The 13,845-nt window shown below is 37.4% G+C and overlaps 1 protein-coding gene across 5 annotated transcripts; it reads right to left on the minus strand.

The window, feature by feature from the left end:
• Positions 1-3,284: 3,284 nt before the first annotated feature.
• Positions 3,285-12,659, minus strand: C4H5orf24 (chromosome 4 C5orf24 homolog). Of its 5 annotated transcripts, XM_087429778.1 has the most exons (4): positions 12,400-12,656; positions 7,346-7,775; positions 5,606-5,679; positions 3,285-4,754 (listed from the first exon to the last, which is right to left on the minus strand). In XM_087429778.1, exons 2-3 carry the CDS (start codon positions 7,770-7,772, stop codon positions 5,639-5,641), a joined length of 468 nt encoding a protein of 155 aa, XP_087285904.1. In that variant the 5' UTR covers positions 7,773-7,775; positions 12,400-12,656; the 3' UTR covers positions 3,285-4,754; positions 5,606-5,638. The 5 variants fall into 5 exon arrangements, with proteins under 5 accessions (XP_087285904.1, XP_014651444.1, XP_004420242.1 ...); XM_014795958.2 differs by having other exon boundaries at positions 3,285-5,679; XM_004420185.2 differs by having other exon boundaries at positions 3,285-7,775; positions 12,400-12,659.
• Between the last annotated feature and the right edge of the window lie 1,186 nt (positions 12,660-13,845).

Below are 13,845 nucleotides of genomic sequence, written 5' to 3' on the forward strand. Positions count from 1 at the left end.
CTACTTGTCTGAACCTTTCATTAGACTACAAATCAGTAGTCTAGTGCACCCAGGAGAGTGTTTGGCTCAAGGATGGCACTCAAATCTTTAGTGAGTCAACAATTTGTTCAAAAAATGACACCTAGAAATGATTTAAATTAGCTTCAGAAACCTCAATTTGGTTTCACGTAATCTGTAGGATTTTGCTTCTTCATTCCACCCCAACCTTCGTCCACAACCCGTACCTATAGGGATGTTGTAGAAATTGTCACTAAAATCCATTCTCTCCTTCCATAGCTGCACCTGGCTGTTCAAGTAGGGACTACACTTCCCATTGCCTCTTGCAGCTATATGCAGTCATGTAACCAACCTCTCGTCAAAAGAATGTGAGAAGTGACACAACTCATTTACTTAAAAGGGCTTAGACTTCCAAAACTCCTCCCTTCAGGCTGGCTAAAATGAAAACAACTGAGTAATCTCAGAAGCCATGTTTTGAAAATGGCAAAGTCACTTGGAGCCCAAGTCCTTGAAAGACTGCAGAGAAGAGCACAGAACAGTTATGTGGTGAGAGATATGCTAACCTTATCAGAGCCATTACATTTTGGGGTCGCTTTGTTACAACTATCATTACTGTAAGGCCTGATACACAGTATATAGATAGGCAGATGAAACAGAAGACTTCAGATATTCAGAAATACTATACTGACCTAATAAAAATAAAGATTAGAATTTCCCATATCAAAAACAGCATCATTTTGATGAAGGGTCACATAAATACAGAAATTTGGAATTTTCGAAACTAGTGAAAAATATTTTCCTTAATGAGAAAGAATTGATGTTATTTGAGGCAAATTAGTAAAATCAGCAAGTAAAACAATACAAAATGGACAAAGAAAAAGAACTTAGTCTGTGGTGCCTGTAGGTCACATAATAAGACAGCAACTGGGGTAACTGCCACCCTACATACAACTTTTTATCCCCAGAAAAGCTAGCCCAGGGATAAAGAGACAGACGATAGACAATATATCACAAACCAACTTCTTAGAGGTCACAAACCAGCACCAGGCAGCTCAAAGAAAATGGGCAGATTCTGTACTTAAAAACATGCCAAGCTCATAAAGAAATAAACACCTAACAGAATGGACTAAAGATTTTAAGAGAGTAATGAGAAAGACAAATTACAGAGAAAACTAAAAAATAAGCATGACTTTTTCTGTCACTCTTCTTGCTAAGAAGCTCCTCTGAAGCTACTAGGTTCTCACAAGAGAATGGCCACTGGCATGGAGACAAAATGAACATACTAGTTTGCCATGGCCACATTTATCTATCTTAGGGCCATTACAAAAACACCTACTAAAAGCAGAACCCCAATTTTAAAACTTTCCAATGGCGAGAAGATGGTGGTTAAGAATCCCAGCATTGCATGGGCTCAGATGCAGACTCTACCACTTCCTAGGTGTATGATTCTGGGTATATTATTTAACCTCTCTGGGATTCAAGTTTCTTACCAGTAAAAGGCAAATTCCAACTCCTTTGGCACCATTCAATAAAAACTTCAATGATTTAATGAAATATAGCATGTAAAGTGTTTATTATTTACACCAAGCACTGTACTAAGAAGCCATTATTACTGTACCCTATGATATTTTCACTCCAATGCAGTTTTGTATTTTGTTTTTTAGAAAAGATTTATAATTGGCATTTTGAAGCAGCTACAAGTTCCCTTTACGGCTGAACTTTTCCAATGGTATCACCAAAAAGGCCACATTATAGTGTATTCCACATTTGCCAACACCTCAACACAGGCCTCTGGGTAAGTCTCTTCACCTCTGCTACTCTAATGCTCTTATAGAAATCAGGCATTAAAATTCCCATTTACTTCATGAGATATGTGATGCACATCTTGAAATATGATTGATTGATATTCTGATGATGAAATCCTCATAAACCAAGAACAAAGAAATTTGGGTGCTAAGAAAGGAAAATGTATGGCAGCAACAGACCTACTTTCATTCTCTCATATGCTTAGCAACAACTATAACATTCTAAATATTTGTACCAAAATTCAAAATTCTACGTTACTATAAAGCTATCAAATGCCAATTGATTTGTATTTTCTAAACATTATTCATGATTCTCACATACCACAGCAACTGTTGAGATCAGAAACACAAGTATGTTAGTAACATTCAAGGAATAAATTCTAGGTGATAAATGGAGATTGCCTTCTCTTCAACCTATAAATCTTCAATTCGCTGGCTTTTTCAACTGAATAGGACACTGATTTGCTCTCTGACAAGTGCCAGAGAATGAGAATTTGGCAAATATAATTACAATGAACAAATAAGTTTTTATTATAAAACTCTATATAAAGAGCTATAGAAAATGGGATAAAAACATTGTTAGTGAACAATAAATAAGTAATCCTTTGAGCCCCAGCAAATGATCTAGTACTATGATGGTGCAGATCTTTTCCTAGATTAGTAATAGTATACCTCATCAATAGTACATTCCCATGTATAAGTGAAAGGACTTCAACAATTTGAGCAATAACACACATAAAATCACTTTTAAGTATAATCTGAAGAATATTTAATATAATCCAAAGGCCAATTAAAAAAAAAAGCCATCATGTGCTCAGGTTTTGAAATTGAACTTCAAATTTTATTTGCCGTTTCCTACTCCAATTGATCCTTCTAGATGAGGGGTCAGCTCTGCAGGCCTTATGTCACAACTACTCAACTGTGCCACTGTAGTGCAAAAGCAGCAATAGACAATCTGTAAACAAACAGGAATGGCTGTTCCAGTAAAACTTTATTTACAAAAACCACTGTTCTAGATGATCTACAGCCTTCGGAGAAAATGGAAAAGGTAATTACATGTTCAAATAATTGGGGAAAAGTGTTTTTCTTTTTATATCTCCAATATCTGAAAGTTATGAAATATGCACATGCTGTTCTCCCTAAGATTAAAAAAAAAAAACACCAGCTATGTTTCATACCTGAACTTTTTAAACCAAAAGGATCAATCATGTTTAAATTTAAACATAAGCCTTTAGTAGAACTTATTAGCCTGATGTATCGTAATAATGGGAAGAAAATGCAAAGAAATGAGATTCATTTATAAGTAATGATTTTAAATTACAGATATATAAATATTACTATTTTGAGAAAAACAAGAGTACAGAGGGGCAGATTTCAGAAAGCACAACCCAAGAAAAATATAAGATCCACAGTCATGAAAAAGGTTTACCATTTACCATTCCTACTTGAAAAATACCCTGCTAAGAAATATAGTAAACACAGTTGGTTTTAAAGTAATGACTTTATTAATAAATATACATCCATATGATGATGTAGATACAAATCATGAACACTACTCCATTCCCATACACATAATTGCACACGAGTAGCTCAAGTTCATGGACATAAAAACATACACAGTATCTATTCAGACTTTTTACAGCAGAGGACAGCGTGCTTATATCAGTTAATTGGTAATTATTTTCTTTGTAATTATCTGTTGAAAAAGGAAACTGTGAAACTTAAAGAATCAAAGTGGTCTGATTACTATAAGTCACACACTTGATTTACTATAGTATTAAATTTTCCAAAAATTAAATACATTGTATGTGAGAGCACAGATTTTTCTACTTGAGAGAGAAGGGGGAAAAAGCAAAGGAAAGATTTAGATACATCCTAGAGTTTAACAGCATATCGTAAGCTATACTAAAAACAAAAAACATAATAGCATCAAAATATTTTATGTCCAAGGAAAAAAATGTTTTCAACAATTGTTGTGAATTCTTATATTTTACCATAAAGGGATCATAAAATTTTACTGCATATAGAGACAATGACTGACAGAGTAGCAGTTATCATCAACATCCCCTGAATTATTCTTTTAAAGCTTCTTAGAACATAAAGGAGAAGGTTTTTTTTTTCCCTTTAGCTCATACACTAGTTTTTCTTACACTGGATGGATCACATTTAACCTAATAAATGGATCCAGATAATCTTTTTCCTCCTTAACTCAAAGAGACTCTATTCTTATTTCATGAAAATATACACGTAAATTCCACAAATATTACTTTGGAATGAATATTACTTTAATAGATGTTTCTTTTAAAATGTAAATAAAAAATATAAAGAATTTTTTAGTCTAATTGAAACACTGATTTTAAAAATGTCCCCAAATATTAAAAATTAATCAGATACTTATTTTTTCCCAATATATTGTACCAATAATTTTTTAATATCCAGTGCAAAACTCCAAAGATAGTATCAAAATCATCCCATACTAAAGATTAGTTATGCAAGGTTATATCTGTCAAAAAAGGAAAATTTCATTTGTATTAGCTCCTTATTTGTTAATAATGATAAGAATAATAAATAAGGCATGTTAAAATATTTTTTAAAGAAAAAAAGTAAAGCAAACTTACTTGAATAGCAGATCATTTTCTGACCAACAGTTTTAATATAGAATAGTGAAACCTATTTTGTGAAGAACAGAATTACACAATATAAAATTAGCAATTTACCTTTCAAGAAACAATCATACAGTGGGAGGAAAAGGCCAGTTTCCCCCAACTGGTTATATTAAAGTATAGGCAATTGTTTAACATGCTATTTCAGTGTTCATCATGACAAGAGACAGTGTTACAAAAGAGGCCCAATGTAGTCTTTAGATTATAGAGAAGTAAAAATATTTTATATTTTAAGACTTCATTCATGTTATCACTTAGATGTCTTTCTCTTCAGCATGGCACCAATAAACTGTTCACAAGGAGAAAAAGAAGTGGAATCAGGAGATGTTCACCAGTATACATATCTAATACTTAAGGTAACTGTTCACATAAACAGAAAACTCAGCTTTCTTAATGATGTTATCCATTCACAACTGCAGCCACTTGCCCCTTTTTTTTCCTGGGACATAACTCCTGATATTAATAAACACTGTTATGAATATACTTCCTTTAGTTGATTTCACCATTTCATTAACATGTATACAAAATTCATTATACAATAATACACCTGCTTTATCTTCTGACACACAGCACAGCACCACTGAGTAGGTGTGCTGGAGGATGGGGAAAGGGGGAGGGGAATGAATGTAGGAAAGGGCAGGGAAAGAGGGAAGGGTCTGTATAACAAAATCAGGAATGAAAATAAACTGAAAGGGAAATGTCAAATGGACATACTAGAAAACACAAAATGCAACCAAGTCTTGACAATAGTATATATTATTCTACGGTAGAACATTTAACTAAACAACTGTTTTCAGGAAACCAAAAGAGGATTTCTAAACAGCCAACTGCTAAATCTCATCTTGAGAAACACTTAAATGACAGATACATAATAAAAGTGGATAGATGAACTATGAATAAAGATGTAAGCATTTGTGTGTGTCAGAAGTTATACTGTTCTGGGTACATTATTAGAAGTTTTATATTTTAAGCTTCTGCAAGAAGAAACTCTTGTAGCAATTTAGCTGCCAGAATGTTACAACTGATTACGTAGTCATCCAACATTGTTCTCTATGGTTTGTGCAAAGCTAAAATTGTTGAGGTCACTGTCTTAGATGCCAGTGCAAACACAGTCCCCACATACAATGCAACACCTCTTACTGTAAAGAGCAGCATAAAGTCCAGCTCATTGTGTCAGGCATCACTGGAACACCTGAAGGCTTGCTGCTTTTTTCCTGATAAAAAAGGTACGAAACATGACATCCGTTTGCAATCAGAGTTTGCATTAACTGAGAGCAAGCCCAAACACAATATGCGCCCTTTTAAAATCTTAATTATTTTAAAAGTTTTTGGGGCCTGCAAATCTACATTATAATCTCAAAGGCATTTAAAATTGCAAATACATACATTGTAACTTTAAAGTTCAGTGGAATTTTTTTTCAAATCCAAAGTTTATAATAGTTTATTTAGAACAAACTCAGAATAAATAAAATGTATATTAACATAGAATATTACTTTCAGAAAGGGGGGAAGAGAGATTTCCCTCTGTCCCTACTATACATAGCTACCCAATACTTTTTTTTCTTTTCTATCTTGCTTCTAAAGCAAATATTGTTGGAAAAATGTTTTCTTTTGGATGAAGTGGTCTCACCGGAGACACAATTAGATTTTTAATTAAACTAACCAACATATTTTTACATGTTTCATGCATAGATGGATTCCTATATATTTCTTAATTATTTGGGTTCTGACAGTCAAAAAACTGCATTTTGTTTACAGCAGTTTTACAGTCTACCATTCATATTGTGTCCTTTGGTAGATATGAACCTGAAACCACAGTAAGTGCTAATGCAATGGGACAATTTCTCAGAAAAAACCAACGTTAATAAATGTTTTAAGTATATGAAAGGCAAAATGTAGTGACTATAGCTACATGCAGACTTTAAGAATGTTTCTTTTTCTATTATATTAAATATGCTATTCTCAGAATGCATTGTATTTCACCAAAAATGTAATGTGCAGTTTTTATAAAAAAGTTTAATTTTCTTGTAAATATGAATTGTTTGTAGTGTTTGGTATATATGCTCTTAAGCAATTAAAATATACACAACCTATCAATGCTGAAAGGCAAACACTAAAGAATTCCTTTAAGAATAATAGTTAAATCAATTAATGCCATGTAGATCAATAAATAAGAAGCTGCTTAAACCTAGAACATTAAAAATAAGACCTTTAACATCTGAAGTCTATGTAAATGCCAAAGCATAGAAATATGTGTCCTGTCTCATGAAAATAAATGTCACAAAACTCACAGCCATTACCTCAAGTAATCCTGAATCATTAATTTGCTTTGTTCCATCAGTTAAAAATACCTTAGATATTATCTTTATTATATTATAGACTTACTTCACAAACTAATAGGTATAATGGTTTTAGTCATTTAGCACATAAAGCATCTATTTAGAATGGCTCAAAAATAGTAATGAAATATGAGACACAACCATAATTCTAAAGGAAAAGCAAAAATGATTTAGTTAGGTGTAACACTTGAACCTATGTACAAATCCAATGCCACTGCTCATGCCCTGAGTGCATCTCTCAGCATATGGCAGTTTCTGAGCAAAACCAAGAAAAAAAATCAAACGGGAAAACAAATTTGGAAAGCCCAGGCCATAAAATCATGTATGTCATAATAAAACCAAGAAGCTTTGGGATTATTCACAATCTTCCTTCTAAACCTAGCCCTCCTTTCCTGCCTCGTTCACTCACTGGGTGGCTTGACTTCGCTGCTGGTTTCCTCTACCCCGTGAACCGCTCTGCCATGCATCACGGGGTAAGGAAAAGCAGCAGTGCCACAACCATAACCAAGATCGGCAAGACGGGATAGAGCTTTAATGCTACCTGGAGGTCTCCCTGGGCTGACTTTGTATCCCGCAGCTTTAGTTGTACCCAAAGGTCTGCCTGGACTTGTCTTAAATCCAGCCGCTTTGGTGGTTCCCAGGGGTCTGCCTGTGCTGGTCCGGTATCCTGCTGATTTGGTCGTTCCTGAAGGCCGGCCACGCTTACCAGATCGGTTGAGATTTTTCTTTTTCTTTAGTTCATCTTTTATCTCTATGCTTCTGCCACTTGTAGTCTGCAAGTGTGTTTCATTTAATGGGTCTTGCCTCTGACAAGCCATTGGTTTGTGGCTGACTGTGTGGCTGTATTTGCTTTGCTGGGAGGAATATATGTCAAACTGATCAGCAGCTCTCATGGCATCTTCACTGAGGCAGGAAGGCTTCCCAGGCCCACAGAAAGCCGGATTACTGCTGGCAACAGGATGCATCATTGTCTACCAAAAATAAAAGACAACTATGCGTAAATACACATATACAAATATATATCTGTGTGACAGCATTCGGTGGGAAAATAGTCGGTCTTCCAAGTACTATGCAAGCTACCTAAAATTAAGCTAACAGGTAGGACTCCAGACCACTTATAAACGAACACACATCAGCAGATTCAAAGATGCTTGTTTTTCTCAATTTAATCTCAGTTAGGGACAAATGCCATACAAGATAACTATAACACTAATTTAGGAGCCATAATGTTCTCTGCTTAGGAACTAGACAAGTATATAAGTAGAAAATAAATCTGTTATATTTTGTAGGCTCTCTTCTTCTACATTACTAAACCCCAAAAGGATAACAATAAAGACAAGAACTCTTATTAACCTGATTCTTTCTTTTTCAGTTTGTCTAACATTCTTTGAATGTCTCTCCCTTTGGCCTTTTATTATATTTCTCATATGTATACTTCTGATCTGACCATAGTTTCCACAAGGTGGACACTTCCTCATCATTATCATAATTTAATATTTATACAGAATCCTGAGTGTATGTTACACTTTACAAAAGACAGAATGTGCCAAGCAAAGAACATAATCTCTTGGCCCAAGGTACTGACTCCCTTCAAACTACTCCAACAAAACAGGAAGCAGTACCAGTATAAAGGGTAAACAAAGCTTTCCATTAGCTAAAATGAGTGAACATTTATATAAGCAATTGAGACATACTAAAAAAATATGGGGAACAATCATAATAAAATATTTATTATTTTGAAGATATGGTTATCAAGACAAAAAGTTGAATGTGCGACAGCATTCTCCCTTGATCATAAATATGGTGTGGATCTTTTTGCCTTACAAGAGCCCTGTGACTTATTAACAAACAATCCAAAGTCTCTGTTTTGTCTGTGAGGACAACCCTGTGATTTTTTTTCTCTTTATAAAGGATGTATTACAACCACCACCATAGCAAGCCAGCCCTAAACAGCATTATCGTTTAAACACACAGTAAATGAGAGTTCATACAGACTATAGTATTATATTTCACTGAGGTAAGAAAGATAAAGAAATGGGTTCCAATTCAGATTTAGAAAAAGAGTCACAAATGTATATTAAGGTCTAGCCCCAAGTTGTCAGATGTTTGCCTGCACCCTTCATACATGTAAAATTGCACCAAAACCTGTTATGAAAATAGTTACTCCAGAGGCTAAGAATGGATAATTAATGTGAGCCAAAACCACTGTAAATTTATTTCAGTTTAGAAAAGCAAAGGGAAATGGGAATCAAGTCATAGAATTGAATTCTGTTAAATTACTAAATATTTGCTGAAAATTAACATAGAGCTGTTGGCCAGCTGGCTTAAAAGTCTTAACTATGAAGGAAAAAGATCTACAAGATGCTACTTGTTTATGGCAGAAGCCTTACAAACTTGAGAACATAAAATAAGACTGAGCTAAACACAAATATTAAAAGGAGTAATTCTTCAGCCATTTCAGAAGGATATTATGAGAACAAGGTTATGAATTATTACTTCACTATCTCAAATTCTAATTTCACATGGTGAAATAAGAAGAGATCATCAAGATGTGTTCCAAATGTAATAATATCAGCTGAAAGTTAACAATTTTTGAGTATTTTCTATGTGCCACGTAATAAGCTTAGCACTTTGCACTTTACCCAATTTAATCCTCACCACAACTCTATGAGGAACATATTATTATTAGCTCTGTTTTACAGAAACTGAGGCACAGACTTTAAGCAACCTGCCAAGGTCACATATTAGGAAATGGTAAAGCCAAATACGAATTCAGATAACCTGTCTTCAGAACCAACAATTTCAGTATACTATACAACTATATCAGGCTTTCTCAATAGCAGCACTATCACTTGGGTCAAATAATTCTTTGTTGTGGGGGGTTGTCCTGTGCATTGTTAAGATGCTTAGCAGCATCCCTGGCCTCTACCCACTAGATGTCAGTAGCTACACTCTCCCCATCCCCCTCCCAATTTGTGACAACCAAAAATTTCTCCAGACATTGCCAAATATTCCTTGGGGGAAAAAAATCCACTCCATACCATGAGAATCATTGAGCTATACTAAAATGAAAACACAAGACCCAATTTAAAATATTACTGCCTAACTTTTTATTCACCTCTTAAGCTCCTACCACCCCAAATATCCACAAAACCTTTCTGTTGATAACATCTACAAAGTCAAACAGATTTGTTTTCCAAATTGAAAAAAAGCCAATGCTGGGATTTGTGAAGGGACGGACCACATTACTCTCTCCTTTAAATTACAAACTAATTGAGAAATATACACAGGAATTAGGAATCAAAAGACTAGTTATTGCCAATAAAGCTGGACTAGAGACCACATGCAAATACAAAGAGAAACACACTCAGACCTTTGAGCAGAAGATTATAACAGAAAAAGTGATCCCTTTTTCAATTTTATTATGCAGAAATCACCCTGCTGGAAAGTTCCAGCAAAGAAGTAGAAAGGTAGACGTTCTCTTCTACAGGTAGCACTGCCAGTAGGGGAAAAAACGTTTCTTCCTACAATCTTTTTCGATGCTTTATAGTTCATGCCTTTTAAGTTCCTATAACTAACTTACCAAAACCTTCCGTCTGGACCTTACTTCCCTTAACTTCATTTTCTCTTAATATATCAGAACATTCACCATCTATCAGCACTCAGGATATACAGAGTCTCAGCCTACATTACATTAAGCTTTTAGAGGCAAGATGCTGCCATACATCCTTTACTCAGACACCAACCAACATTAAAAAAAACACACCATTAAACCAGTAGATCTGCAATTAAAAAAAAAAATGCACCCATCTCCGATTCCTTTAATCTTCTCCAGTAATTTACATGTTTGGTTTGTATTACATTAATTTACATTTATTGGGGGCCAACTCCACGCAAAACACTATTCTAAGCACTAGAACACAAAATAGATAGGAGTAAAGCTTTTTATTCCAACGCAAAGACAATGAGACACTTAACATTTCTAAAGGGCAAGTCTTCTGTATGTTCTATATTTTCCCTCCTTGCTACTGCCAAGAAATCAGTACAGTATTCTGCTTATTCAATAACTGATTAACAAGCTGGACAAGAAATTTACTATGACAGTTACCCATGTAAACAATTAACTAAAAAAGAAAACAGAGCTAAAACCAATCCTTTTCTACTTCTAGATTTCAACCTTTTAAGATGGGAATCACCACCATTAGATTATTGTGTGCCAGTATTTACATTTACAAGCATTAATCCTACACTTAATGCCTCCCTACTCCCACTTCAGGGCTTGTCAGCTAATTGTTCTTTCTTGAAAGAGTCTTCCCATACAGAAGAGTTCACTGCAAGTATACAGTCCACATTTCTTAAGAGAGTCAGAATGAATACTACATTTCTAGAAAATTTGGACTGAATGAAAGCCAGGAGTTACAGAACAGATTGTGTGGACTACCAAAGGTTATCTTTTAAAATGGTTCAATGAATAGAAGGGAGCCAACTGAGAGCTTCTACATATTTTAACTATGACTAAATTAGAATTTTTAAAGCATACACTAAAACCTGGCATCCCTGAAGTTGTTTTACTGTGTGTTTAACCCCTAAAGACTTCCTGTGAGCCGTTCCTTATGAAATAATTCCTTTCCCGTCTCTTGAATGTGGCAGTCATGACTGCCAACATAAAGAACTGTAACTATTTTTAGTAACTTCACAAAGCATTCATGAAGCTTTCTAAACATGGAAAAAATTTTCCTTTCAAGAAATACAAGTTCTGCTCTCTTCGAAAGATCAAACCATATAATTCTCAGATTTATTTCAGGTCATTTGGCTTGTGACAATTAGCTAGAATCATATACGATTTTATAATTCTAAATGAAATTCCATTTGTGACCCACCTCAATCACTCAGAAAGTCTATTCAGCAAAGGCCAAAACAAATGCCAGTAGCCACGCATCCTGCCCCACCACGGAGAGTTTTGATACCAGGACAGAACATAAATAATGGCCTTCTTTGTCTTCCTTCTACTCCTTAATTGCGCCCCACGGCGCAGTTTCCTCAGTGCCAGAATCCTTATTTGACACGAGGCGTTTAGAAATGTACTACTGGTTGTGCCCGAAAGCGATTATTAATGTATTAGCAATAACTTTGCAGAAGATACACGCCCACACTAGAGAAAGGGCTGTGTACCCTCCGATAGTCAAAATTCCTCGCCCGCTGTCCGTGCACTCGGAGTTTTGCACGCTGTAGAAGTCCAAAGGCCACTCCATCCAGACGTCCATCTCGAAGCCGGCAAGCTTTAATTTAAAGAGGGGAGGGAGGACTGCTGAGAAAAGAAGGACCTCTCTGAGAAAAGAAGAGTGACCCCTCCCCACGTCGCAAGCGGAATTTACCCCCAATAACGGCTCTATGCCGAGGGACGAGCAGGCTACGTCCGGAGCCCCTCCTCTCGCTCCGGGCTAGGCCAGAGGCCCTCCTCAGGCGCGGGTCGGAGACCTCCTCACACCAGCTGGCAAGGCGCCCGTTCTCGCCGCCTCCTCGCCTTCTCCAAGAACGCCCGCCGCCCCGACTCCGCTCTCGGCCAGGCTGAGAAACGCCCGCGCGCCCACCTACCTCAGCCGCTAGTAGCCCGGCCCCTCAGCGCGCCCAAGGGCTGCCCATCGGCTGGGAATCTCACGCTGGCGCCGCTCCCTTCCCAGCCCGCCGCCTCTGCACTACGCGGAGCAGAGCCCGAGACAGAGGGGCAGGCGGCGGCGGCGAGGTGGGCGCTGGCTCCCAGCTCCGGCCACGGCCACTATGCAAGGTCCTGCCTCAGACCGAGGAAGAGGCCGCCACAGCCACAGCCCTGTACTGCGAGGGGCGGCGTGCGCGAGCTCGCGAGGACCGCGCACGCGCACGCACACGCTCACGCACGCACACGCTCACGCACATCGCGAGACCCAATCTCCCGCCGACGACCCGCACGCAAGCTTGGGAAGGTTAGCCCGGGGACCCAAGCTGCGCTTGCGCGGCGTGGGGACGGGCAGGAGGCGGGGCTCAGGCCCCAGCTACTGCGACTTTGCTGCACATCGTGCGCTGAAGCTGAAGGAAGCCAACACACCAAGAGAGGGATAACTTCTTTACTTACGTGTAGCGATTTTCACCCCAATTCTGTGATGTTGGAACTACTACTGACCCCATTTCTCAGATTACAGGTCTAATAAATGGTGGAGTTAGGATTTGAACCCAGCAGCCTTGTCCAGAAGCTGCTTTTAATCGCTGTTGGCAAAAAGATGTATTAATGCTTTATTGTGCTAGGTGCAGCCCAAAGCATGTTAAAAGGACTCAGCCTCTGCCCTTTAGCTGCTTACTAATGGGTAGGGTGAGACCTCCACTTGCAAACAAAATGAGGAATATTCAAATAATATGAGATGTTCGGACGCTCAGGCCAAGAATCATATGATAGTGAAAAGCCTCCTTTTGTGGAACGCTCCAATTTTTAAAAGTTTTTACATCATGACCTCCTCAGAATTGCCATATTCTTCATTCCACCATCACAGGAAGGGATGGGACAAGTAGTTTGCTTACAAACTCCGCCACTTTAATGTAGTTATTGTGAGATTTCTGACATATCAGTTACCCCAAACAAGCCACTTAGCAGAAGGGATTAGTTTTCCCAGTTCCTCCGTCCATGAATTCGATGTCAGAAAGGAAGGGATCCAGAAAGGAAGGCCGCTGAGAGGAAGACACTTGATTAGGCGGTGTGAAGAGGCTAGAGGCAGGTGCTTGTCCTTTTTGCCCAGGCAGTGAAGACTAAGGAGATAATTCTTAGCACTGAGTTCTACTACCAGCACAGTACTTTTGGCCTGGTGCGGCTGCCGACAGGAAAGAAAGGAGGAGCAACAACGTTTCCAGGTGAACACACAAGCCAGGAGGGAAACCAAATACAGTACATAAAACAGGTCAGCCCATTCATTTTCTGGCAGGCAGGGTTTCATAACACGATTCTAAATATCATTCTAATTACTCCTACAAAATACTATAAAATAGGACTGATCGTACTAGTATTGTTCATATATA

This window comes from Ceratotherium simum, chromosome 4 (assembly GCF_057802395.1).
Source record: "Ceratotherium simum simum isolate JZ-2026a chromosome 4, ASM5780239v1, whole genome shotgun sequence".
In the NCBI taxonomy this organism is placed as follows: Eukaryota; Metazoa; Chordata; class Mammalia; order Perissodactyla; family Rhinocerotidae; genus Ceratotherium; species Ceratotherium simum.